The sequence below is a fragment of the Camelina sativa genome, chromosome 20 (assembly GCF_000633955.1).
Source record: "Camelina sativa cultivar DH55 chromosome 20, Cs, whole genome shotgun sequence".
Taxonomy (NCBI): domain Eukaryota; kingdom Viridiplantae; phylum Streptophyta; class Magnoliopsida; order Brassicales; family Brassicaceae; genus Camelina; species Camelina sativa.
In genome coordinates, this window is record NC_025704.1 from 22,409,738 (window position 1) to 22,434,177 (window position 24,440).

At 34.9% G+C, this 24,440-nt stretch overlaps 5 protein-coding genes and 1 pseudogene across 8 annotated transcripts; 2 read left to right on the forward strand and 4 right to left on the reverse strand.

The window, feature by feature from the left end:
- LOC104771427 (protein WEAK CHLOROPLAST MOVEMENT UNDER BLUE LIGHT-like 3) lies at positions 2,551–5,493 on the forward strand. Its single transcript, XM_010495945.2, has 3 exons — positions 2,551–2,757; positions 2,864–3,389; positions 3,479–5,493. The coding sequence occupies exons 2-3, from the start codon at positions 2,898–2,900 to the stop codon at positions 5,234–5,236; spliced, it is 2,250 nt and encodes a 749-aa protein (XP_010494247.1). The 5' UTR covers positions 2,551–2,757; positions 2,864–2,897; the 3' UTR covers positions 5,237–5,493.
- Positions 5,415–6,893, reverse strand: LOC104771428 (non-specific lipid-transfer protein-like 1). The gene is made up of 4 exons (XM_010495946.2): positions 6,604–6,893; positions 6,457–6,517; positions 6,044–6,146; positions 5,415–5,723 (listed from the first exon to the last, which is right to left on the reverse strand). The coding sequence occupies exons 1-4, from the start codon at positions 6,727–6,729 to the stop codon at positions 5,642–5,644; spliced, it is 372 nt and encodes a 123-aa protein (XP_010494248.1). The 5' UTR covers positions 6,730–6,893; the 3' UTR covers positions 5,415–5,641.
- LOC104771429 lies at positions 8,498–10,283 on the reverse strand. 4 transcript variants are annotated; one of them, XM_010495950.2, is made up of 5 exons: positions 10,085–10,283; positions 9,467–9,652; positions 9,082–9,352; positions 8,892–8,995; positions 8,498–8,809 (listed from the first exon to the last, which is right to left on the reverse strand). In XM_010495950.2, the coding sequence occupies exons 1-5, from the start codon at positions 10,190–10,192 to the stop codon at positions 8,753–8,755; spliced, it is 726 nt and encodes a 241-aa protein (XP_010494252.1). In that variant the 5' UTR covers positions 10,193–10,283; the 3' UTR covers positions 8,498–8,752. The 4 variants fall into 4 exon arrangements, with proteins under 4 accessions (XP_010494252.1, XP_010494251.1, XP_010494250.1 ...); XM_010495949.2 differs by having other exon boundaries at positions 8,892–8,998; XM_010495948.2 differs by having other exon boundaries at positions 9,082–9,382; positions 10,085–10,279.
- Positions 14,694–17,456, reverse strand: LOC104771431 (annotated as a pseudogene).
- On the forward strand, positions 18,719–19,897 carry LOC104771432 (ABSCISIC ACID-INSENSITIVE 5-like protein 8). Its single transcript, XM_010495951.1, has 3 exons — positions 18,719–19,358; positions 19,447–19,548; positions 19,649–19,897. Exons 1-3 carry the CDS (start codon positions 18,852–18,854, stop codon positions 19,712–19,714), a joined length of 675 nt encoding a protein of 224 aa, XP_010494253.1. The 5' UTR covers positions 18,719–18,851; the 3' UTR covers positions 19,715–19,897.
- Positions 19,964–23,833, reverse strand: LOC104771433 (THO complex subunit 5B-like). Its single transcript, XM_010495953.2, has 8 exons — positions 23,457–23,833; positions 23,074–23,364; positions 22,451–22,790; positions 22,037–22,374; positions 21,673–21,932; positions 20,792–21,374; positions 20,585–20,719; positions 19,964–20,495 (listed from the first exon to the last, which is right to left on the reverse strand). Exons 1-8 carry the CDS (start codon positions 23,709–23,711, stop codon positions 20,229–20,231), a joined length of 2,469 nt encoding a protein of 822 aa, XP_010494255.1. The 5' UTR covers positions 23,712–23,833; the 3' UTR covers positions 19,964–20,228.

The window sequence follows — 24,440 nt, forward strand, 5'->3', positions numbered from 1 at the left end:
ACGGATATTATCCTCTCGAGGAATATATCTAATACTAAAGTTAGCAAATCTATCTCTCAAATTAATAAAATTCTTCAATTCTGATGAAAAGGTCGGCCAATCTTCAATATTAGACGTCATCGTTAGGAGGTCTAAACAATCCGTAGCAAAGAGTACTTTATCTAAGTTCAAGACCAGAAGGCACTCCATAGCCCAAACAAGGGTGTCTAACTCCGCATGTAAGGGGGATAGGCTTCTACGCGAACCTTTAAGCCCCATGTGCAAGAATCTAGCACCGAAAGAAGCAATCCAGCCGTGTCCACTCCTATCCACTTCTGCATGCCAAGATCCGTCTATAAAACATACAAGGCAATCTTGTGGGATTTGGGTCGATATGCCCGCTTCTACTAACCCTGATGGTATGTCTCTATTGTTTGCTCTTCTCCACACTTCTTCTTCTTGGATGGCTTTCTCTAGAGTATCTTGCGAAGACTCAGATATATTATTCAAAAACTTTCTTGTTTCTTGCCTTCCAAATGTACCACATCATCCAAGGGAACGTTCTCAAGTTTTGATCAATAGCACCAAAGTCTCTACCACGCCCATATAGAAAATCGAGGTTGCTATATAGAGAAGATGAAGGGAACACCATAGGATGGGAAGAGATTGTCGATAAGGCCCATACTTGACGTGCTGGGGACATTCAAATAGCATATGATTTATAGTTTTCTCCTCTGCTCCACATCTAGGGCAATCTTTAACTCTACGAAGTGTACTCTATATTGGCTAGAATTAATAAGTGTCTTTGAGCTTCCAGAGAATATCTCTAGTCATTTTCGTTGGTTCAAAACTATCTTTTAGTCAACTTAACATTGGTGATGGTTAATGTAAATCTGAAAGGTTTGATTACAACGCCTACAAATATATAGCGATGCATCGAAGTCTGATGTCTGTTCTTCCTAGACAGAGCAAATGGTTGACATACTCTAGATTACGGGTTAACTAGTCACTGTGATTTTTTTTATCATGTTCATAAATTAAAACTTTTTAAAGCTCTTTCTATTACTATTATAGTGGGACCGTGGCTATACAATACGCTTATGTCTTAAGTATTTTCTATTACATTATCTTACATTATCTAGGTGGGCTCAACCCATTGAAATATCGATCAATGGAGATCCAAATTGTCATTAATTATTACATCGATCATATATTCATATAACAGAAAAGCATTAGTGGATTATAGCTTTTCTTTTTCTTTGAATTATGTGGTATATTTGGAAAGTTAGGAAATGCGAAGGTATTCAAAAATGAGGTGGAACGGTCGGCAGAGGTGGCATGGTTGGCAGCCAGTGAGGCAACGGCCTGGTTTGCAGCTCAAGTTGAGGAGGAGGAGGGTGTTACGGTTCCAACGATTTATGGCCCTAGGTTGGCGAGGGGAGGAGTTCTCTCCCTACTATTTATACCGGATTTCGTTGTTTTGTTGACGGTTCTTGGAAGGACACATACAAGTTTGCAAGTGCAGGCTGGGTGTGTATGTTGTCCCAAGGCTTCTCTCCGCTCATGGGCGCCTCAAATTTTCAGTGAAATCTCTCACCAATTCACGCTGAGGTCAAAACCTTTGTTTGGGCTTTGCGATGTATGATAGGACATGATTTGAGGGATATAGTTTTTCTCACATACTGCTCAGATTTTGGGAAGATGGTGTTTTCATCGTCCGAATGGCTGGCTTTCTCTGCTTATCTCGACGACATAAAAGTGGATATGGAGGAATTCTCTAGTTTCTCGTTGACTTTGATCTCAAAGAATGCAAATGTGCTTGTGGATCGATTAGTACGAAAAGTTCATACTCAACCGCACGTGGTTACTCAGTTCTTCTCCCAATTGGCTCGTTTGAGTCAATCTTTTCATATTTGTTGTTAAAAAAAGAAAAGCATTAGTGATAAATGAGAATTGATCAGCATAATTTTGCACCCAGTTCAGCTATTGGTAACCAAAAGGTATGAACATGTGTAGTACTTTGAGAAACTTTATCCATCATCAACAAGAATTAGAGATAAGTTATGTTTGTAATTGTCAAGTTGCAAAGATATGATCTATTTTTGTTTCTTGAAATGAAAATAATTTTCGTATGATTGTGACAAATAAGGTGTATCATATAAACAACGTGATATTTGTAGAAAAAAATTTCTTTTACAGAAAATCATGTTTACTGAGAAAACTGAAATTAGCATGTAACATATTAAAAAAAAATTGTTTTACAAAAAACTGTATATACGAAAAATGAAAAATCGGCAATGGTGGAGAAAAATTCGGATTTAGGACGGCGAGGATGGTTGATGAGGTTATGTGAGAGAGAGAAGAACCCTTCGTATCACTAAACATCAATTACTCCAATGATTTTTCATTCATAATAATACTGTACATGCATCAATTATATAAATTCTTATAAATAAAATTTTATATAAATTTGAAGAATATAAATTGCATGAGACCTGACTTAGTCATTATATATGTTCATAAAATATTAAAAAATCATTTTTTGTTAAATGAAATATGTTTTTATGGTGATGAACAAACAGGAGGAAAAGGGGAGAAAAAGAGAGAGAGAGAGAGAGGGCGCGTGTGTGTTTTCATGCCCGTGGGTTATTGGCCGTTCATCTCTCTTTCTATTTTCCAATGCGCAGGTCAGGTCACATCGCAAGCTGATGATTGTTTCTCTTTTTGTTTCTTTTGTTTCTCTTTTGAAGCTTCGTCTTTGCATTTGTCGGATTTAAGGTATGTGTTTTGTCCGAAAAAATCCATGCTCTCATTGACTTAATGAATCTATTTGAACAAGAAAATGCGATAAACACGAATTGAGCTTTTGACCATGTATAAACAGGAACAACAAAATTGTCTGATAGAGAGTTACAATAATGTTGGGCGATGACAAAGATTCAGACGACCTTAATGTATTTCTAAACGCCATTGGTGAAGGTGGAGATGATGATGAAGAAGAAGCTCCAACGAGAATCTCCACCTCTTTCAATGGCATCGACTTCTTGACCTTTGACGATGAAGATTCACATCAGAACCCGTTTCAAGATTGTGAATCAAGTCCAATCAACGAGGCTCCTCCTCCTAAGGTTTATGTCGCACCGAGGGTGATGATAAGTCATCAAGATTCGTTTTCTGAAGATTCAAGAACCGATGTCATCGAAGATGCTAGGATATTGCCTGCTTCGCCTCGTTTGCGAGTTCCTGCTTCTCCTCGAGCTTTTGTGTATCCGAGATCCGTCGAATCGCCTCGTTTCGGTTCTCCCGTTGGTGTTATCGATACAGCTTCGCCTTTTGATTCGGTTAAGGACGCAGTTTCTAAGTTTGGTGGGATCACAGATTGGAAAGCTCATAAGATTCAGACAATAGAGGTTTTACAATTTGAGCTTTTGTTCTTTCTTCATTTTTTTTGTTTATATGAGAGATCTTGATTTTGGTATGTTCTTGATTTGTGTCTCAGAGACGGAAGATGGTTGATGAAGAGCTTGAGAAGATACAAGAAGCTATGCCTGAGTGCAAGAGAGAAGTTGAGTTAGCTGAAGAGGCAAAACACAATGCGTTGAACGAGTTAGAGAACACAAAGGGACTCATTGAGGAGCTTAAACTCGAGTTAGAGAAAGCGGAAAAGGAAGAGCAACAAGCGAAACAGGATTCGGAGCTCGCGCAGATGCGTGTTGAGGAGATGGAGCAAGGTGTAGCTAATGAGGCAAGTGTTGCTGTCAAAGCGCAGCTCGATGTTGCTAAAGAGAGGCAAGTCTCGGCTACTTGTGAGCTACGATCCGTGAGAGAAGAGATTGAAATGGTTAGTAACGAATATGAAGAAATGTTGAAGGAAAAAGATTTAGCTAGGGAGAAAGCTGATATTGCTGTTATGGAAGCTAAAGAGATTGAGAGGACGATGGATGGTTTGAGTATAGAGCTGATTGCAACCAAGGAGTTGTTGGAATCAGGACACACTGCACATCTTGAAGCTGAAGAGATGAGATTTAGCGCAGCAATGGCTCGGGACCAAGATGTTTACAATTGGGAAAAGGAACTGAAGATGGTGGAAGATGATATCGATAGGCTTAACCAAGAGGTTCGAGCGGCATATGATGTGAAAGCTAAGCTTGAGACTGCTTCTGCTCTTCAGCATGATCTCAAAACTGAATTAGCGGCTCTCACCGAAAACTCAAGCGGTAATCTGTTGATGGAAAAGGAGAGTAGTAATAATGACATTCATGCTGCGGTTGATTCTGCAAGAAGGGAGCTCGAAGAAGTCAAATCCAACATTGAGAAAGCAGCTTCCGAGGTGAAAACATTGAAGATAATCGCTGGATCATTACAGTCCGAGCTTGAACGAGAGAGACAGGATCTAGCAGAAACTAAGCAGAGAGCAAGTGCGGTTCTGGCCAGGAAAAACGATGAAGATGCAAGAGAGGAGTTGGTGGAAACAGCAACGAAGTTGGAGCTGGCGACAAAAGAGGCAGAGGATGCAAAGTCATATGCTACAGCTGCGAGAGATGAGCTTACAATGGCGAAGGAATTGTCTGAACAAGCAAAAAGAGGAATGTCTACGCTAGAGAGTCGGTTAACCGAGGCGAAAAAGGAAATGGAAGCTGCTAGGGCTTCAGAGAAGTTGGCCTTGGCTGCTATAAAAGCTCTGCAAGAGACTGAATCTTCTCAGAGATTCGAGGATATTAATGAATCACCAAGAAGCATTATAATTTCCGTAGAGGAATACTATGAGCTAAGCAAGCAGGCACATAAGTCAGAGGAGGAGGCAAACACAAAGCTATCAGAGATTGTCTCCCAAATAGAGGTGGCTAAAGAGGAAGAGTCAAGAATCTTGGAGAAACTAGAGGAAGTGAATAGAGAAATGAGCGTAACAAAAAAAGAGCTTAAAGAGGCTATGGGAAAAGCCGACAAGGCTAGAGATGAGAAGTTGGGTATGGAGCAAGAGTTGAGAAAATGGAGGTCGGATAATGGGAAGAGGAGGACAGACGAAGGCCGTGAGCCTGAGAAAAGCCCGACGAGGTCAAGCACCGAGAATGGATTCGGACAGTCAAAATCATTTGCATTTGGTGAACAAGGAAGCAGCAGCAACTACACTGGAGCAGGTACTAACAATAATAATAATAATCTGACCCCTGAAACAAAGAAGAAGAAGAAGAAGCTATCTTTGTTTCCAAAGGTTTTCATGTTCTTGTCAAGAAAGAAGTCTCACAGTCACAAGTAAAAAATGTTGCATACCTTTTTCTCGTTTTCTTCAAAATATTTGGTTTGTTCTTTTCTTCTTACACCAACAAAACAATACAGACTCCTTGAGATGAGTCTAGCATTACATTTCTGTATGTGTTTGTTGTATTCACTTATAGGAAATAAAGGTATTGATTGATACACACTTGCCACCAAAGTGTAGAAAATTTTCAAAGACAAAGATTCATATTATTAAAAGCCAATACCAATTTTTTGTTCCAAATATAAAAGAGAATACAAAGATACTTGAAAGAACTTTATTTCTGACTAGTGCTTTACCATAGGTTTTAAAAATTCCACCTCTCTAATAAAAAAGCCAACCCTTTGAAGACATAAATTGAGCTTTGAGTTTAGGGGTTGCTGCAATACCACTTCTTTTTGGTGTTCACAACTTTGAAGGCTTTGGGAAGATGTCGGGTGTGAATTTCTGCGCTGCACTGAGACTACCCTTGATCTTCATCGCACCCCTGCATCAACATATTCAACATTCACAGGATTCAGAGATCATCTTCTTGAACCAAATCAAATTCACACAAAAGCTTTTAACAGTGGATTTCGTGGTTCAGACAGAAGATAAAACTGCTAACAAAACTTATACTGACATATTCCGGGATTCAGAGATCAACTTATTGAACCAAATCTTAGTTACACAAGAGCTTGTAATGGTAGATTGTGGTTCAGACAGAAGATAAAGCTTTGGAGGATGCTTGAGTTTGTTGTCAGTAATGGTAGATTTTGTGTAATGGAGAGAGAGCATAAGAGATATAGAGGAATGATAAGAACAAACCTAATGAAAGCAATCTGAGGATTCATCTTCCCAGTAGCAACTTTGACAAAATCATCATCCTTGAAGGAAAACGTAGCATCCACTTTCCCTCCTTCATATTTCCCTAATTTTCAAAAGATCCAACCACAAACGCAAAAGTCAAAAAATCAATTACTTATCACTTTTGCCTAAAACCAAAACCTCAGATTCTCTTCATTTCAATTCCCAATTGCCACAATCAACAATAAAAAATCCAACCTCTTTTTCTAAATTCCCAATTGCCATAATTCTCACTTTTGTCTAAAATCAAATACTCAAGATTCTCCGATTTGAATTCCCAAATTTGCCATAATCTCAACAAAGAGCTAACCTTTGGGTGTAAATATGAAATATTTATGTACCCAATTACTCATAATCAACAAGAAAGAGCTAACCTTTGGTGACTTCGCCTTTCTTCAGATCGACGATGTAAGTAACCTCTTCAAACCCTAATTTCTGAAAATTCCAAATCTTTCACAATCAACACAAAAGCAAAACAGAGGAAGAACGATGAAAGAGGTCTCTGAACAAAAAGGACCAACCTTTGGAGCGATGTTGATCTGATAAACGAGTCCGATCTTCTCTGTGACCTCTTTACCGGCGTCGGAAGAGAGATGTTCCTTCATCATGTCCATGATTGCGTCAGATTTGAGTTGGGTTTTCGCCATTTTTGTTGAAGGCAGTGGAGTGAAATTGGAGAAGAAGAAGGTGAAAAGGTGGGATTTTTAAGGATGGAGTTTGGTAGTGAGAGACAAAGGAGATGACGTGATCGATAAGTATGGAAAGATTGAGATTTTTTGTTAGAGAATGGCACGCTTCCCTATTCGCTTGTTCTCGCACCTTACTCTGTATTGATATATATTTGTTTATTTCTATTTTGGGAGATTTAGCAGAGTAAATTGTTTTGACCAAAAAGAACAAAAAAAATCAGAGTACTGTAAATGCCTAAATGGTTTTATTTTTGTTCAAAACATAGTATAGTAAAACCTCTATAAATTAATACTTTATAAATTAATAAACACTATAAATTATAAATTTTGTTGGTCCCAAATCGGGTCAGTGTAAAAAATAGCAAAATTCGATAAGATAATAAGATAATAATTTTTCTGAAATTCCCTTGTAAAATATGGTCCCAATAATATCATAAATTAATAATCATGTAATTTTCATATATATATATATAAAGCATATACTGATAACAATGTATGCTTTATAGTTTTGATTTTTTCCAAGACCTCATATATAAAAAATTGTTATGTTGTATTTTCAAACTATATTTATATAAAATACTATCTAACATGTCATAAAAATAGCTAATTTTTAAAAAAAGTTTTCAAACTTCTAGATATGCATCATTTTTATTTTGATAGTTTTATAGGCTATTAAAATATGACTATTAATATTATCCATAAATTTAAATTTATGTATGTTATGTGTATAATTGATATTGTTTATAATATTTGTAACTTATAGTCAATAATGCTTTCTATAATTTACAAATTCAATTCTAAAACCATAAAATTTATAAAATCCGAAAGTCTAATCTTCTTTTGTTAAAATTTTCTCAACTAATAATTTTTAAGAATTTAAACAATTAATATATATATATAAATTAATAATTATTAATTTACATTATAAAATAATAAATATTAATTTATAGATAAATTAATATCACTATAAATTAATAAAATGTCATGGTCCCAACATTATTAATTTATAGAGGTTTTACGGTAATATTTTTCTGTGTGCTAAATAATTATCAAATAAAGCATAAATATCATATATTCTCAATGTTAAGGATTTTGATATATTAAATATCATACTGTTGTTAAACATATGTTTTTTTTTATAAGCATTGTTAAACTTTTGTTATTCATGGTAATTCTTAGAATGAAAAGCAAATTTCAGATATGAGATATCTAGTTATTTGGTGTGATCTGTTGGATCAATCAACGTTTAACATGGATTCAAATGCCATCAACACAGGGGAGGGAGGGGAGTAAGGGTTTGGTACTAAAGACTTCAACGAAGCTAGAATAAACATGCACCACACACAATCAGAAACTTCTAGGGCGTTTTGTGTTTTTTTTTTTAACTCTTCAATGGTTAATCTTCCGTATGCAAGTCAAAATACAGATCATTTTGCGTTTTTAATTTTTTAATGGTTCTCCTGTATGCAAGTCAAAATACAGATCATTTTGCGTTTTTTAATTTTTTTAATTTATTAATTTTGCGTCAAAATACAAGTCAAAATTTAGATCCCACGACTCGTTTTGAGCCCAAACTGTCCGATTTAACCGAAAAAAAACAAAAATAGCCATTGAAACCCAAAACACTTAGTAAAAGTAACCACTGAACCAAGAACCATAGGTGATGTTTGGTTTGGCCCTTCGGTTCCTGTTAATTTTGGTTAGGCCAAGCCTAAATTGTGGAACATAAAAGGAAATTATGGAACTTTTATATATAGAGGTAACAACCACTAAACCATCAAAAACTAATTTGAGGTCGTTCTAAGGTTTTAGAATACAAATTACAAATGAATCCACTCACACTTGAGCAAATATATATTTTATAGTAAGGGATATAATGATGAAAACACTTGTAACTAAAAGGATAGTAAATTTGACTTATAAGTTATGCAAGTATATACATTACAAAATTCTCCTCATAAAAGCTTCACGATCTGACTTCTCAGGAAACAGACTTCAAATTTATGTCATGTTCCAGGAGTTTATTGAGTGGAACAACCTACGCCAAGGAACAATTCGGATCAATAACTCATCACATTCAGTGATATGATCAAAACTCTAGTAATGGAGGGAGAAGTTACCTGATCGGTACTCGATGATCCTCCGCTCATCACAGTCTTCATCTTCTTCGAACTTCCAGTTTCGCCTTTTGTTCCTTCATTGACAAAGTTCTGATCCGATACCTCTGCTTTAAAACATCACAAGAAAAAAATTAGAATAGAAACCACATATCTAAACAGAGGAATAAGACTCATTCTAATAAATTAATACCTTCTCCAATGCTGATTTGGTCGTGGTCACGCAAATGAGAGCATATCTGTTTGAGACTTGAGGCTGAACCAGAGCTGCATATGACCATTACTGTCTTCCCATTTGAGCTGACCACTTGACTTTCGAGCTCGGAACTACCTTCACCCGTTACCCGAATTTGTGTCTTAACTAAAGGTTTATAATGCTTGATCCATGGACTCCTAAGGAACTCATGAGAACCACCACCGTGTCTTCCGTTACTCCGATGCTCAGGTTGTTTCACATTAATCTTCTGCCAGAAACCATCATGAAGAACCTTGAACTAACCATATAGAAAAGATAAAAAATTTCAATGAAAAGTGATATTACAACTTCAGCTATAAAAAAGAAAAACAATGTCTCATACCTGTTCTTGAGACGGTATCCTACCGCTGCTGCCGAACCTCGTGGATTCGGATACGTTGTCCTTCTTACCGAGAGCACCAAGGGAACTATATAACTGATCTACGAATGAAGTTTCCATAGATTTAAGATATAAACTATGCTTCTCATTAGTCCATTCGGTATCCATATACTCTTTCCCCGCAGAGTACTGCAACAAAGATTTAACAGAAACTCATCAGTTAATTACTTAATTACAAAAAAAAAAACGAGTTTGTCACAAATTTGTCATCACACGAGTACACAAATCAAGATTCTTTGTAAAACATCTAATCTAAAACCATCTAATTATCTCTATAATGAAGCATGAACATCAAAATCAAGTAACTACTTCGTTATCCAATGCCAAATTCATCAACAAGACTGTGTAAATCGAACAAATTCCAAACATATGTTCCACAATAATTAACAGAAACCAAACTAATTCCGTCAAAAAACGTAATACCCCCATTAAAAACGCTGTAAAATTCAGATCTGAACAACGAATACGACGGCGATTCAGATTCCGGCGAAGAAAAACAGACATGCAATCATAATAATGAAAGATAAAAAAAAAAAAAGTGAGATATAATATGATGTATACCATGGACGAAGTAGTCTCTCCCTCCACGGAAGAAGCATCGTCGGAAGAATCGTCAGAGTCGTCGGAGCAACGACGGCTACTATAGCGTCCTCTGTAATCACCAACCATTGGCTTATCTTTGTGGAGAGAGAGAGAGAGAAGGAGAAGAAGAAAATGAAAAAAAAAATAAATATCAGAGAGAAAGAGAAGATGAAGAAGGTGAAAAAAATATCAAAAGAACGATACAGTTGTAGACGCTTTTACACGTGGGTAAAGTTGCCACGTCATCACCGGTCAATTTGGCGGAATGAAGCTTTTCTTTTTTTTTTCCGTTTAGATATTTCAAACACGTAAAAAAATATCGCAGATATTTTCTGCCAACTGCAAAATATCTTCGCACCGTCCTATTCTCTTTGATTATTCCCTTTTCATTTTTTATTTTGTTGTTGCTTTTGGTTTAACATCTCTGACTTTTTTTCTTGTTTTTTAATCATTATTTTATCCAATGAGAAGTTGGCAGCTCATTCTTAGATATTTATGCAGAAGTTTTTATATTAAGCATTTGTTTATAGATGAGATTCACTTTTCTATTTTCTATTAGAATAATTGTATCACATGCTATATGAGATTAACTATGATTACGAAAATAGCAATAACTTGACTTATTCATGTCCCTTTTGGACATTTTAGTTTTTAATGAATGTGGCTTATTCATTAGATAAAGATTTTCATGATTTCTTAATATATCATTTAGTTTAGACGGAATACGTGATTTTTGTTCTCTTATAAATTTCGGGTTGAATATATAATATACCTATTTAGGCATTTAAAAAATATTTGTATTAAAAATTTAAAATTACCTATACACATGTAAAATTACTCACACTTACACAATAATCATCTAAGATATAAATAATTCTTTTAGATGAAAATAATTTACTCTAACATGCAAGAGTAAATATTAGATAATTTTATAAATATTCAAAAACTTACAATTGAACCAATACAGACTACAGTTATGATATTACTTACTTGACCCTAATTCTTAACTACAGATTATTGTATGAATGTTTTTTTTTGTACATGTATGATAGATTGATTTGAACTATTTTGACAAAAAAAATAATATGTAAGATATCGATGCAATCATTAAAATACTGATATATTATAAATCATTAAAAGAGAATTTATTTAATTTACATCCATATGCACAGATAAGTAAAACACTATTTGACAACTCCAAGGTGTTCCTATAATCTTATGTAAATTGAACTTGCAAACTAACTTAATAAAAATTCATGTGAATAATTTATTTTAAACTAATAAAAAGAACGAAAAAATTATAGAACAATACTCCACTCGTCAGCAAAATAAATTTTTAAATCTAATATATAACATAATTTGATGTTAACTTTTTAACATTAAATGATGAAATGAAAATGAAGAAAAAAAATACAGAAAAAAGTGTTTAACTTTTAGGTTTATATTTGAAAAAAAAAAAAATATATATATATATATAGGGAAATATATCTACTTTTATGTTATATTTTCAAAATATTTTCCTCTTAAATCTCATCATTTTAACTTAAACAATTAACAAAAATTGTTTAATGATAGCTTAATTTTAAAATATATTAGATGTTATAGTAATATAACTTAAAATATTTATAAATCTCCTATGAACAGTATGTAGTCACTTTTAGTCATCAAATAAAACAAAAAGTCCAGAGAGATTTCTCACATTTGTTTATGCATTGGCAGAACAGTTTGGGTGTTCTTAGCCCAATAAAATAATAAATATATTGAACAGTGCGCATAGAACACTTTTTTAGTTTTTGATGTATAACTGATCTTGGCTCAGTTCTAAGCTGACGTGGCAAGCTGTGAATGGATACAATTTTTTGCAAACAATTTTTCACAAATTAAAAGAGGATTTAATTGAGAATATATGGAATAAATTTGGACATTAAACTATGTATTAATTAAATAAAATGTTTGTGTGCTTTAATTAAGTAATATATATGTTTTCTTTTATCTTTAATGTTTTTTTGTATCATAAAAATTTGGTATTTTATTTTGAATTTTAGTAAAAGTTTTATAAGTTTGCAATTTAAATGTTATTTTTAAAGTTTTTCTAAATGTAATATGTTTAAGATTATTATATTATTAAATCTTATGATCTTAAACATGTTTTCCCAATAACAAACTTCTTAACAAAAGATCTAAACTAATGATCTTACATTATTTTCATAATATTTTTACTCTAAGAACATCCATAACTGTTCTCCCAATAAAGATGCCCGAACACAATAGTGAATAGACTATAAAATTCAAAAGGCTTTCTTCAGATGAGTTTTTCTGTAGAAAAGATCAACAATAATGGTTCAAGATTAACAAATTAAAGAAGAATTAAGGTTGCAGATAGACATGACCTTTTGTGACTTAGAGGGTAAAGTAACATTTGAAATCCTCAAAGAAGACAAGAAGATTTTTTTTTTTTTTTTAAAGACAAGAAGATCTTAAAATTTGCAGATGCGCAGTGCTTCCAAATTCCCTTAGTATTGTACAGAATCTATCATTAACGTAGATTAGATTACCTCTTCTTGATTCTCTCATTATGCTTTTGAATTGTAGTGACCGTCTCCAATGCTTTGGCATAGACAGCAGTTTCATCAAGGGTGTGTCACTGAAATCGCCTTTTTATGATTCATCAAGGGACCTCCGAGAGTTGGAGTACCCCGCATTGTCCTACCTTCCAATCGTTATGGTTCACCTTGAACTCAAAGACAAGCTCGCTGGAAGTCACCTCCATTTCGACTTTGAATATGTGCAGATGCTCTGTAAAAATGTCACATACACTACAAGAAAACATGGGGATTTCCTACAGCAGATTTTGAAGGAAATTGGAAGGAAACACATATTTCTTACCATTTTCCTACGAAAAATAATGGAGGTAATAGCCTGAAGGAAATCAGTTTTGGAAGGAATTTAGTAGGGAATTTCCTACCAATTTCTTACGAAAACATTTTCGTAAGAATTTTGTAGAAAAATGGAAAGACGCTTTCTAACAGTTTTCCTACCAAAATGTTAGTAAGAAACAAGTTCCTACTATTTCCTACCAAGTAATTCTTACCATTTTCCTACTAATTAAAAAATAAAATTAATTCATTAATTTCAAAAATTAAATGAAATTTTATAAAAAAACAATAATTGTTAATTAAAGAGTTTTATTAAATTAATTAAATAGAATTACAATTTTTTTTTCTTTAAAACAAAATAAACCAAAAACAATTATAATTCTCTCCGGCGCTCTCCTCCGCCGCTCTCCTCCACCACCATCTCTGGTACTGTCCATCCATCACCAAATATCTTCTTCTCTTTCTTCTTTCTTTGTTGAATCATAAGATTTACTTTTTAAGCATAGACAAGTGTTAATGGCGGCGAGATCTGGAAAAAAAAAAAGTTAGATCTGAAATATAAGAGGAGGAAGGTGACGGGAAGCTAAGATAGAATTGAGATATGAAAAAACACAATTAGTGAATCATCTCATCATCATCAAATCTCAGAACAAACAGAAAACAATGACATGAAAAAACAAATTCGAGAAAGAGGAACACACCATAACTGAAGCGAAGAGATCTCGCTGAGTAAACCGAAAAAACAGATCGGAAGAGGGACGGCAGCGAAGACAAAAAAGAAGAGTGGTGAAGCTGAGCATGTGCTTCTGTTTCTATTGTGATGGCTTTGCATCTGAGCTTTTTTTTTTCTTACGCTTCTTTGATTCCCCAAGAAGACGAAGGGATGAGATCTTTGTCCTTCTGATTTTTTTTATCTCACCGTCTCTTTTTTTTTTGTTTTGGGCTTTTGGCAGTATTAATAATTATTTATTTGTTCCCTAAATTTAAAAAGAAACAAATATATATGCCTTTACGTAAATATATATTTCTTCTATTAGTGTGAGAAAGTTTAAATAATATAAATTTTAGTGGAAAACATAAGGAAAGAAAAGAAAAACATAATGAAACATATGTTTGAAAAAGTAAGTAAATAGACTAATACAATATTTTGTAAATATAAAATAAATATATAAATAAATTATCTTAAATTTACATGTATATAGATTAAAAAGTTTATTTTGTGAATGTAAAGTAATGTAAGAGATTTTAATTTATAAGTAAATGAGTTTAAAACATAAAACATTTGGTAGGAAATTGGTGGTAAACATTCATTCAATTGGTAGGAAATAAATTTTAAAGGCATTTGGAAGGAAATGTTTCCTACGAGTTTCCTACGAAATTGCTTCGGTACAGTTTTCATAGGAAATTGGAAGGAAATTTTCCTACCAAATTCCTTCGGCTGCGTTTCCTATTTAATTGCTTCTATTTTCCTACAAATTTTCCTACGATTCTACGTTTCGAAGGAATTTCGTAGAAACTTTTCTAGGATTTTCTTATGAATATATTTTGTAGGAAATTTCGACAACTTCTTTTTGTAGAATAATCGTAAGTTTTTTGTAGAAAATTTTTTCTACTAAAATTTTGGTAGGAAATTTGGTAGGATTTCACTATGTTTTCTTGTAGTGATAGTATAGTCGTGCTCTGTTTACACGTAACAAGAACAAGAGAGCAAGTCTCGTCATCACCTTCATTAACCAGCAAAATGCAAGCTTTAAATCTCATGGATGTAGGAAGAGGCTTCTCATTTAACTCGATTGTCAGAGAACCTCCAGTAGCAGCTCGGTGAGTGAAGTATGCAGGCACTAAACCTCTATAGACTTGAGCATCTACCGAGATCTAACTGTTGTAGATTAGTGGAACTTCCAATGAAAGAGGGAAGACTGATCAGACTTGAGCAATTACGAAGATTCAATTTCTGAAGATTTTTGGTATACCCACTAGTAGAGGGGAGCTCCACCAGGCTGGAGCAATCTTCTAGATTCAATTCCTTAAGATTGGCGGCAGTTGAGAGATCAGGAAGCTCCTTCAAGTTTTTAGACGATCTCAAATCCATCCACTTGAGATTTGGAAGCGGCTGTCCACAGACAAATAATAAGAACATGCTTTTAGTAATTAATTACGAAAACTACTGTATGTTAAGGAAAAACAACTTATTTTAAAATTTGAAGAGACCAAGAGTTACTTACTTTAATTCCTTCCCACAACTTCTCAAGTTTGCTAGAACACAGCCCTAGTTCGACCAAGAACTCTGAGTTGAAAGTAGGAGGCAAACATGTCATCGGAAAACACATCCACTCTAGTAATCGAAGTTTTGGAGACATATACTCTAAACCACATGGTAGATGTGATGTCTCATGATCCCCCCTGAATCTTAAGAATTGGAGATTAGTCATTCCCTGCAAGGCTCTCTCACTTATAAGCAAATTTTCCTTGGTGCTAAATTCAAAATCTATGCCTATGACACTTCTTCTAGCCTGAAAAAGGAACAAAAATAGTAAGAGATAGGTTCATTATCAAATAAACTCGATTTGTTGGGAGATATGTCAAAACTTACTTCTACATCAACAGTGAGCATTGCACAAATTTCTCTTGCATCAGCCAAATATAGACGTTGTCTAGGCTCACGAGCAGACTGTTTACGGACTATATCTCTACCTAGTTGGACTAGCAAATCATGCATGGTTATCAGACATCCAAATTTTATAGAGATGAGAGATTTCTCTGCTAATACGTTAAGCCCATGGCTCACATCCAAGAACATCTCTGCAAGATGCTCTTCCACTCTCTCAATCACTTGACGATTAAAAAAGCAGGCTATATGAAGAAATATTTTTTTTTTTTCGTCATCTAAGGCATCATAACTGAACTTCAAAATGCTTTGAATATCAGCGTCAAGGCTAGTTCTTAACCTTGGTAGTTCCTTTTGCCACTCCTGCTTAGACATTCCTCGAAAATAAGAGCCCATAACCCTTAAACTCAAAGGGAGTTTACCCGCAAGTTTTGTAACTTCCCAAGCAAGTTCTTCAAAACCATCTTTAGGGGACTTTTGACCAAAAGCATACGTGCACAAGATTTGAAGAGCCTCGTCAGGTGGTGGAAAATCCACTTTGTAAATATGGTTAATCCCATGTGTCCTAAAAAGCTTTCGATCTTGACTTGTGATGATAATCCGACTCCCGGGACCAAACCACCAAGTTTCTTTCGCCATGGCATCTAGTTGCATCGACTGGTCCACACCATCAAGAACAACAAGAACTTTCTTGTCTTTTAACCTGTCTTCAACAACTCCCAAATGAGAAATCTTCATATCATTCTGGTTGGTTATTCGAGACATAAACTGTTGTTGTAAGTGCAACTTTGCACTGTAGTCATCGGAACAAGGTCTTGTATATTTTGCTTCGATAGATTCCATAAAGACACTCAGTTGAAAACTGTTGGAGAGATTGTTGTACACAACTCTAGCAATGGTGGTCTTCCCGATCCCAGAAGGACCCCAAAGCCCAATCATCCTCACTTCATCTGATTCTAGGCATAACAATCGTTCCATCACCTCCAAATGAGCTCTCATACCAACCAACCCGTCGAAATCACTTGATGATACTGAATTATTCAGTAGATATTTTTTTTTATCATAGCCGCTTCATTATCCCTAACAATATTAGAAGATAGATATCACTACATCGATTAAACAATTATAGAAAAGCTATAAATATATAAATTTTGATGTTTGTTAGAAATAATTTAAATGGAAATAGAAAACAACGAACCAGTTGTTTGAATGGTAACCGGCGATTGTGGCTACTTCTGCCAAAGCTTGTCTCCATCTCCCAATGTCCTGTTTTGTTTTACCGACACATGTTTTTCTGAATATTTTTTCCCAAAATCTCCAGTTAGTTTTTTTACATCAGATGGATCCACTTTATAGAAAACAGGCATCACCATTTGACCCAGTTCTTCCCTGCACTTCATAATCTCTGCCAATTCGTCAAGACACCAACTCGAAGAAGCATAGTTTCTCGAGAGTAAGATAATTGCGATCTTGGATTCTCGAATCGCCCGAATGAGTTCAGGACCGATGGATTCTCCTCTCTTGATCTCATTATCAATAAATGGTGTGATACCCATTCTTTGAAACTCCATTTGAATGTGACTAAGAAAGTCTCTACGGACATCTTCTCCTCGGAAGCTTGGAAAGACATGGTGTGTCCAGATGCGATTCAAAGGTGATGAAAGAGATAAAGAAGATGGAGGAGATGAAGGTGGTGATGACGTTTCATTGTCATCTTCTTGATGGAGTCTGAGTTTTTTAAAAAGCGTGAACAAGCCTATTGTTGCAGCAACAACAGTGGTAAGGCAAAAAGAAGAAGAATCCATTAGCAAGTATGGCTGGAGAGATGAGTGAATATCACAGATCCTTAAAGAGAGCTATGTGGAGGAGGATCACAAGTTGCAAAGGAGACTATGTATATACATTACAAACTAACGTTGACCCCATTGACTGAGAATATGTTTTTTTTTTTTTTTTTGATAAGTTTCTCTACTGACGTTGACCCCATTGACTGAAGAGTCTTCGCAACTAGCAAGAGAGGAAGCTTCGTTCATAGATTTCTCTTTAGAAAAAAAAAGTAAAAAAGTAATTTCTTTAACAATTACATTATATTCAAAGACATTATTTCTTTGGAACAAGTCATGAAATTAGATTTATTGATGCAAATAGGCAACGGGAAATTCACAAGCAATGTCATGGAAGTAGTAGTAGTGACTAAAAAATTCCAAAATCTAAACTTTATACAAAAGGTGTGACAAAACTGGAAATGGTTTATTTTTCTTTTCGTTTTAGAAATTTTTTTCCTTTAATCCATAATCCAATTCAAGAGTTTAGAAAAAAACCAAAAAAAAAAAGAAGGAAAATATTGTTTTTGGGGTTTTAGCCAATTTTCAATGAAAAACAACAAAAAAAAAAAACAATAAAAATCTATAGTTTAGGTTTCTCATAAGAAAAGACTCTTTTCTGTACATAATTAGTTTTCATAATTCCGATTTATATTTATTTGGGATCATCATATTTTTGTTTTATATTTCTTTGTGATCATCATATTGTAGATTTATATTTAAGGCAATCTTAATTGAGTAGATTAATTATTACCCTGAAATATAGCATAGTAATTTACTAAGTTGTATAAATATCATCAGTTTGAAAAAAAAAAAGTATAAATATCATCATTGCATAAACCTCTATTAATTAAATCTAAATATTGCATGTTATTTACAAAAATAGAAGATTATCTATAAGTTTTTATTTATAACTGTAAATCATCTATCATTTCTTTAATTTTTTTTTTAATAAAGATATATGACAAAAGATTTATAGAAAATGAAAAATAATAATTAATAATTATCTTATCTAGATATTTATTATATTTTCTAAGTTAACTTTTAACTACTTATATAGAGTGAAATGATTATACAAATTATTTGCTCCTATAATAGACCTTTTTATTTGTAAAATGTTTCTTTTGTCAGATCATTTATTTAATTTATCTCCAGATTTTCTTATTTCATCTGGATCATGTGCTTACTTAGCATAGATATTTTGATTTACTTTTTAGTTAAATTACTTACTTAGATTTCCTATAAATGCATATTACTCTTTTGGTGAACTGAAACTTTTGAGAAAGAAAATAAATATTTTATCTTGATCATCTCTCTCTTCCTCTGTTTTAAAATTACTCATTTGGTTCTGTTTTGTATGATTTTGACAACAAAACCTCTTACATTTCAACGCCAACTGTCTAGACAAAAGCTCGGATTTGTCATTTGTGTCAGGTGAAATGGATAGTTACTGGAGATTGAAAAACTTGGTGTATGATGTGCCGGTTAGCCGACAAGGATCGATATACTCATGGACAGTAGATCAGTTTCAGACCAGCTTAGGGAAAAACTGTGGGTCAATGAACATGGATGAGTTGGTTAAGAATATATCTAGTGCTGAAGAAACACAAGAGGGGTTGAAGAGACAAGGCTCAATAAGACAACACCAACACCAAACTGTGCAAGCTGAGAAGAGAAGCTTGATCCCAAGAGTTGCGACAAATCCTAGTGGAGCCATAGCATGTTCTTCGGTTAACCCATTTCCAATATTAAATAAGATGCAAAATATCGATGGCACGTCTTCATTACTCTCACCATCTCCGAACATTTTTAGTGGTAGTACTAGTACTACAAGGGGTAGGAAGATTGATAATGCCATCGCCCCAGAGAATAAAATCGATGACAAAAAACTGAAAAGAAAGATAAAGAACCGAGAATCAGCAGCGAGATCACGGGCTCGGAAGCAGGTAAACAAAATGTTTGATATATCTTTTTATCTATACAGTTTAATTGATTTAGTTTAGACGTACCAAACTTCTCCATTTGCCATGTTAGGCTAAAACTATGGAGCTTGAACTTGAACTTGAAAATTTAAAGAAGAAATACCAAGAGCTACTAAGAGAACAAGTAGATATGCGGAAAATGCAAACCGAACCGGTAATTTATTTCTCTAACCGGTACATCAATTGAAAGATTTGCCACATCTAACTTCAAAACTTTTTTCTAACTTTATGTGTATATCTATATCACACGCAAGGGAATGATTCAACTTCAAGGAAGACCGGAGAGAAAGCTGAGGAGAACGAAATCGGACATTATGTGAATCAAGAAGACTGGAGCTGGAGGATAATAACTTAATAAGTTTATCTAGTTCATCATGTTTTGTTTTTGCATTTTTATGAATGTTGGGTATAATTTTAACTTTTGCCCAAACAATTAACATATAAGCTATTTTCTTAATCAGTTTGACATCTTGTTGGTGAATGTCCCCAATGATCGAATTCTCATGGGTCTCGGCAAAAATTTAAAATTTATTTTATTGGACTAGATAAGTAGTTCATGAGGTTTGAAATACAAATCCTTATCTTGTTTGATGCAGGATTTTATTAACAATATAAGCTACAAAAATGTATGTTAAAGTTTATGGATACATTAACCAGAGAAGTAGTTCCTGAGGTTTGAAAAACAAATCCTTAATCCTTAATAACGGTTTAAACGATAAAATAAAATTAAAATAAATGTGCCACGGTGAAATGTGGAACCAGACATGCAAAAAAACTTTGTTTGTACCACCAGGGAAAGATAATATAGAGAAGTGAGTGGCGGCAATGTAATCTCTAGCACGGATAACCCGATGCACATCCTCTGCCCTTCCATGAGATCATTTTCCGGTGATCTCTGCCTCTGAATGATCTCACAAGAAGCTTACCGTCTACAGGCTTGCACAAACCAACATCAACCACAGTTGTCGCTGTTCCTCTTTTGGAATCTAAAGATGGGTCGTCCACGTAATAGTCAAACAACATTGCTAAGCATCTGATTTGATGAGATAGGAGATAGTTTTCTTGATCTGAAGGAATAATCTTTAACATATGAAGGTTCACCTGATACCGCCAAAAAAAGGTTACTTAGATGCTATATTGTTGGTGTCATCGAGTAAAGATTAGTATATGTTACTGGGCGTATCACTTACTTCTGCTTCCATTGCTCGAAGTTCGTTGTAATGGTCACTTTCATTTGTCCCATTGTCATTTCCTGACGACGAAGAAGCATGGAGAGACAGAGAAAACAAAGGAGGTCGAAGAGGATACTCCATGCTAATATAGACCTGCCAATACAACTCAATTTTAACACTTAAGAATGAAAAAGACAAAGGGAAGACAGCGTTCTTAGAAGTTACCGTTGCTTCTAACTTCCACAATTTTCCGCCATCTGTTTTCCTGGAGAGCACAAGCGCAAACTCTCTCGCACCATAATCCACCCATGTATTATCAGGGCACAACGCTTCCACATGCGCCTCAGTTCTTCCGGCTGGCTCATCTACTTCACTATCATCGTCCAAAACAAGATCCAAATCATCTTCGTATATTTTAGAACTTGGTGACTTTCCTTTGATAACTGGAGAATCTAGGTTCTTTGTCATCAAGGCCAACTGCCTTGACCGTGCTTGACTAGATACTTTCAATGGGGTATGATTGGAACTGGTTAACGAAGCAGCCGCTGTGACCAAAGAGGGAAGTTCTCCATCTTCCCGTATACTTTCAAGATCTTCCTTTCCAGGAATAGATCTTCCATCTACATCGATTTCCATAGGTTCTGGAACTTGTTCCACACTGTTCAGAGTCAGAGAGCATGACTTACTAGCTGAAGGCCGTATATGTAACCAGGAATCCAAAGCACAGAGAACCTTATGGAGTGCCCACGGAGCATCTTCGCAGTTCACCACTGGTAACTCATGTTTCATAAGCAAACCAAGCTGTTCCCTGTTGCCAGTAGAAGTTTCCAAAGTATTCAGCAAAAAACAAACATATCAACAGAAATGATTACCTATGGAAGCTCTTATCACAAAATCGACAATGCTGCAGGGAGATTAAATTGTTGACCGCCAAGTTATTGACAAAACCAAACTATTAACTGTACGAAGGATATGCTGATAGAACTTTGGATTGTGTTTCTTAAACTAAGCTATTAAAACCAAACTATTAAACCTACAAATTTTCTGTAGTTCTTTGCATTGTGTTCTTTAACTAAGACGGAAAACATACAGAGTGGTGAACTCACGCAAGAGCCAGATGCGCTTTTTTCCGCGAGCGTATTCTTTGCAGAACTGTTTGCACCCTATGCTGCTGGCGATACAATGAAAGATTAGGCACAAACGCATCACTTTTAGCTGAGTCAGTGTTATGAGCTTCTTCGCCTAGTAAAACTGGTGACACTTCTGGTAAAATATCAATTCCCGCCAAATGTTGTACCCATTTATAAGGCCTTGAAGTTCTGTTCTCATCAAATGCCTGACCATCGCCAAGGATGAGCTTGGTCGACTGTATGGAAGACCAGCCATACGAAGAGAATTGAGTATGCTTTATAAAAGTAAAGTCGTCAAAAGCCACATGTAGAAAATTGAAACACCAAAACGAAAAGTTACCTGATGAGGAGGCTCAAGTCCAGCATCATCTGGAAATAAGTTACAAAAGATGTTTTTCTCTGGTCCATCCTGAGAGCCTTCAGCACCAACACATACTACATTCAACTTCAGCAGGTACTCAAATTTGAGAATGACAAGTTTGAAGGATTTTGCATCAGGCATCTCATCATCATATATGTGAAGGAAAATTTTGAGAGGGTGAACTTGATATAATCCTGTCTTGTCAGAACCTTCTTTGCTAGTAAGTTTCTTGGGTCGTTTTCTTCTCCTTTGTCCATCATCATCGTCATCAGGTCCATCGTCCTCCAGCCTAGAACTCTCTGTATTATTCAACATACCTGAAGAATCAATACCAAATTAGTATTCCTTTCGTTTCAGTATTAGAGAACAAAGTAAGTATTAAAAGCAACTTACCTGAGTCCTTTTTTTTCGATTGTTGTCTAGCATAAGCTTGAGCATCCTTAAGGCTCCCAACTACCTCCAAATCAATGCTCTCTTCAAAAGCTTCCTTTTGTGCCAAGAGCTGTGAGTATAGAACATAAAGCGGAGGAGGAAGCAGCTCAGCTAAATTATGCTGCTTCAGTTTCTTTGTGTGCTGTATATCCAGCTGGTTCTGTACTGGAAGTGATGCTTTCTTCAGAGTCTTGAGGTGTAAAGGAAGACTTGACAAAAATTTCTTACGCTCTGCAATGGTTTCTAGTAAACTCTTCTTCTTTTGCTCCAATCTCGCTCGTTGCTTACACAATTCTTTCCTCTGAATCAAAACACACATAAAGGTGATGAACAGTTTATCACTTTTTTCACATTTACATGTTTCCGAAAAGTGATTCCGCTATATTCTTTCGCCGTATTATTCATGAAACTAAAATAACCAAAACATCTACTAAAACCAGCTTTTAGCATTTTATGATTATTTTGCAAGAACTCTTTCTGCTATACCAATAAAGTCCTGATAACACTCAAATCATTTCTACCAAACGTAAACATTCAATGGAGATGAGCTTCGATGAATTTCAGAGATAATGATTGAGTCCTACCTGATGAAGCTCAAAATTGAGTCTTTTAGGCATCAAAACATGTGAACTATCACTTGATTGCGATTGATCCTTGATAGCTTCAGGAGCATCTCGAAAGAAGTCTTGTTCAGGAACAAGGTCAATGTCAGGATACTTTGATTTGAAATCCCTACAAGCCTTAATAGCTTTAACGTAATGGCTCTTCTCGTACATAAGATTATGTAATTGCAATGTCGTGAAATCAACAGGTGCTTTAGCTCGTTCCGTCTCCGCTTTCACTTTATCTTCCTCAGTCAAAATCGCGCGATTCGCCTGCGAATTGAGAAGGAACGAAACCCTAAGTTTGGTGTAGAAAAGAAAAAAAAGAGAGGCGGAGGAAGAACCCTAGAGATTGGTAGAGAAACCTGACGAAGATTAACGAAGTTGAGGAACATTTGTGTGAGGAGTTCTCGAATCTCGGATTTGTGATTTCCTTCTTTTTTCATGGAGAGCATCGTCGCGACGATTTCTTCTACTGAGGCTTTGCTCTCTCGAAGTAACTCGAGTGGAGATTTACCTGGCTCTCGCGGTGGTTGTGTAGTCTCCGCCGTCGTTGTTACTTCCGGCGTCGGGATTTCGTCAGCGGTCACCATTCCTTCTTCTATTTCGCCGTCCTCCATTGTCGATTTCTCCCCAGGCAGGCTCCCTTACTCAGGATTTATGATTTCTTTTCTAAACTATTTAATTACAAACAAAAATGTACTTCCTTAATTTAGTTGTGTGAAGAAGAAAAGTTGTAAACGGGAGATAGTGCAAAACTGTAAGAAAAAAAGCCGTACATGAAGTTTTTATGATTGGTAAAAACTTAAAGCGCGGTACCACTTGTACCGCTTTGTTTTTGTCACCAATCATACTCGTTATAATTATTTTCGTAAACAATCATTAGGTCTGAATGGTTACCGCTGTCGAGGTGGACAAATCTGTCGATGGATTAAACCGTTCTGTTTTCAGTGTGGATAATAAACTATTGGGCAATTGACAAAAATAACACCAATTTAAGTTTTTAGTCCAAGATTAGCATACATATTTAAAAGTTCCAAAACTAGCACAAATTTATATATTATTAAAATAAAAAGAGTTTCTCAAAAATAGCACCCATTTAAGTTTTTCTTCCAAACTTAGCACACATTCTCTTATTTTCCAAACTTAGCACTAAATCTTCTATTTAACATTGAAATATTAAAAGATTTCATTAAAATCTCTGTTTCTCTCGACAATGGTTTTTATGAAATTGAAATTTGTAAAATCATTTTCACGACGACAAACTCTAATCAGAGACAATGAAGCAGATTACGATGGGGAACGCTCTAGCTTCAAGAGAAATTGATTGATTTGAAATATGTACAAAA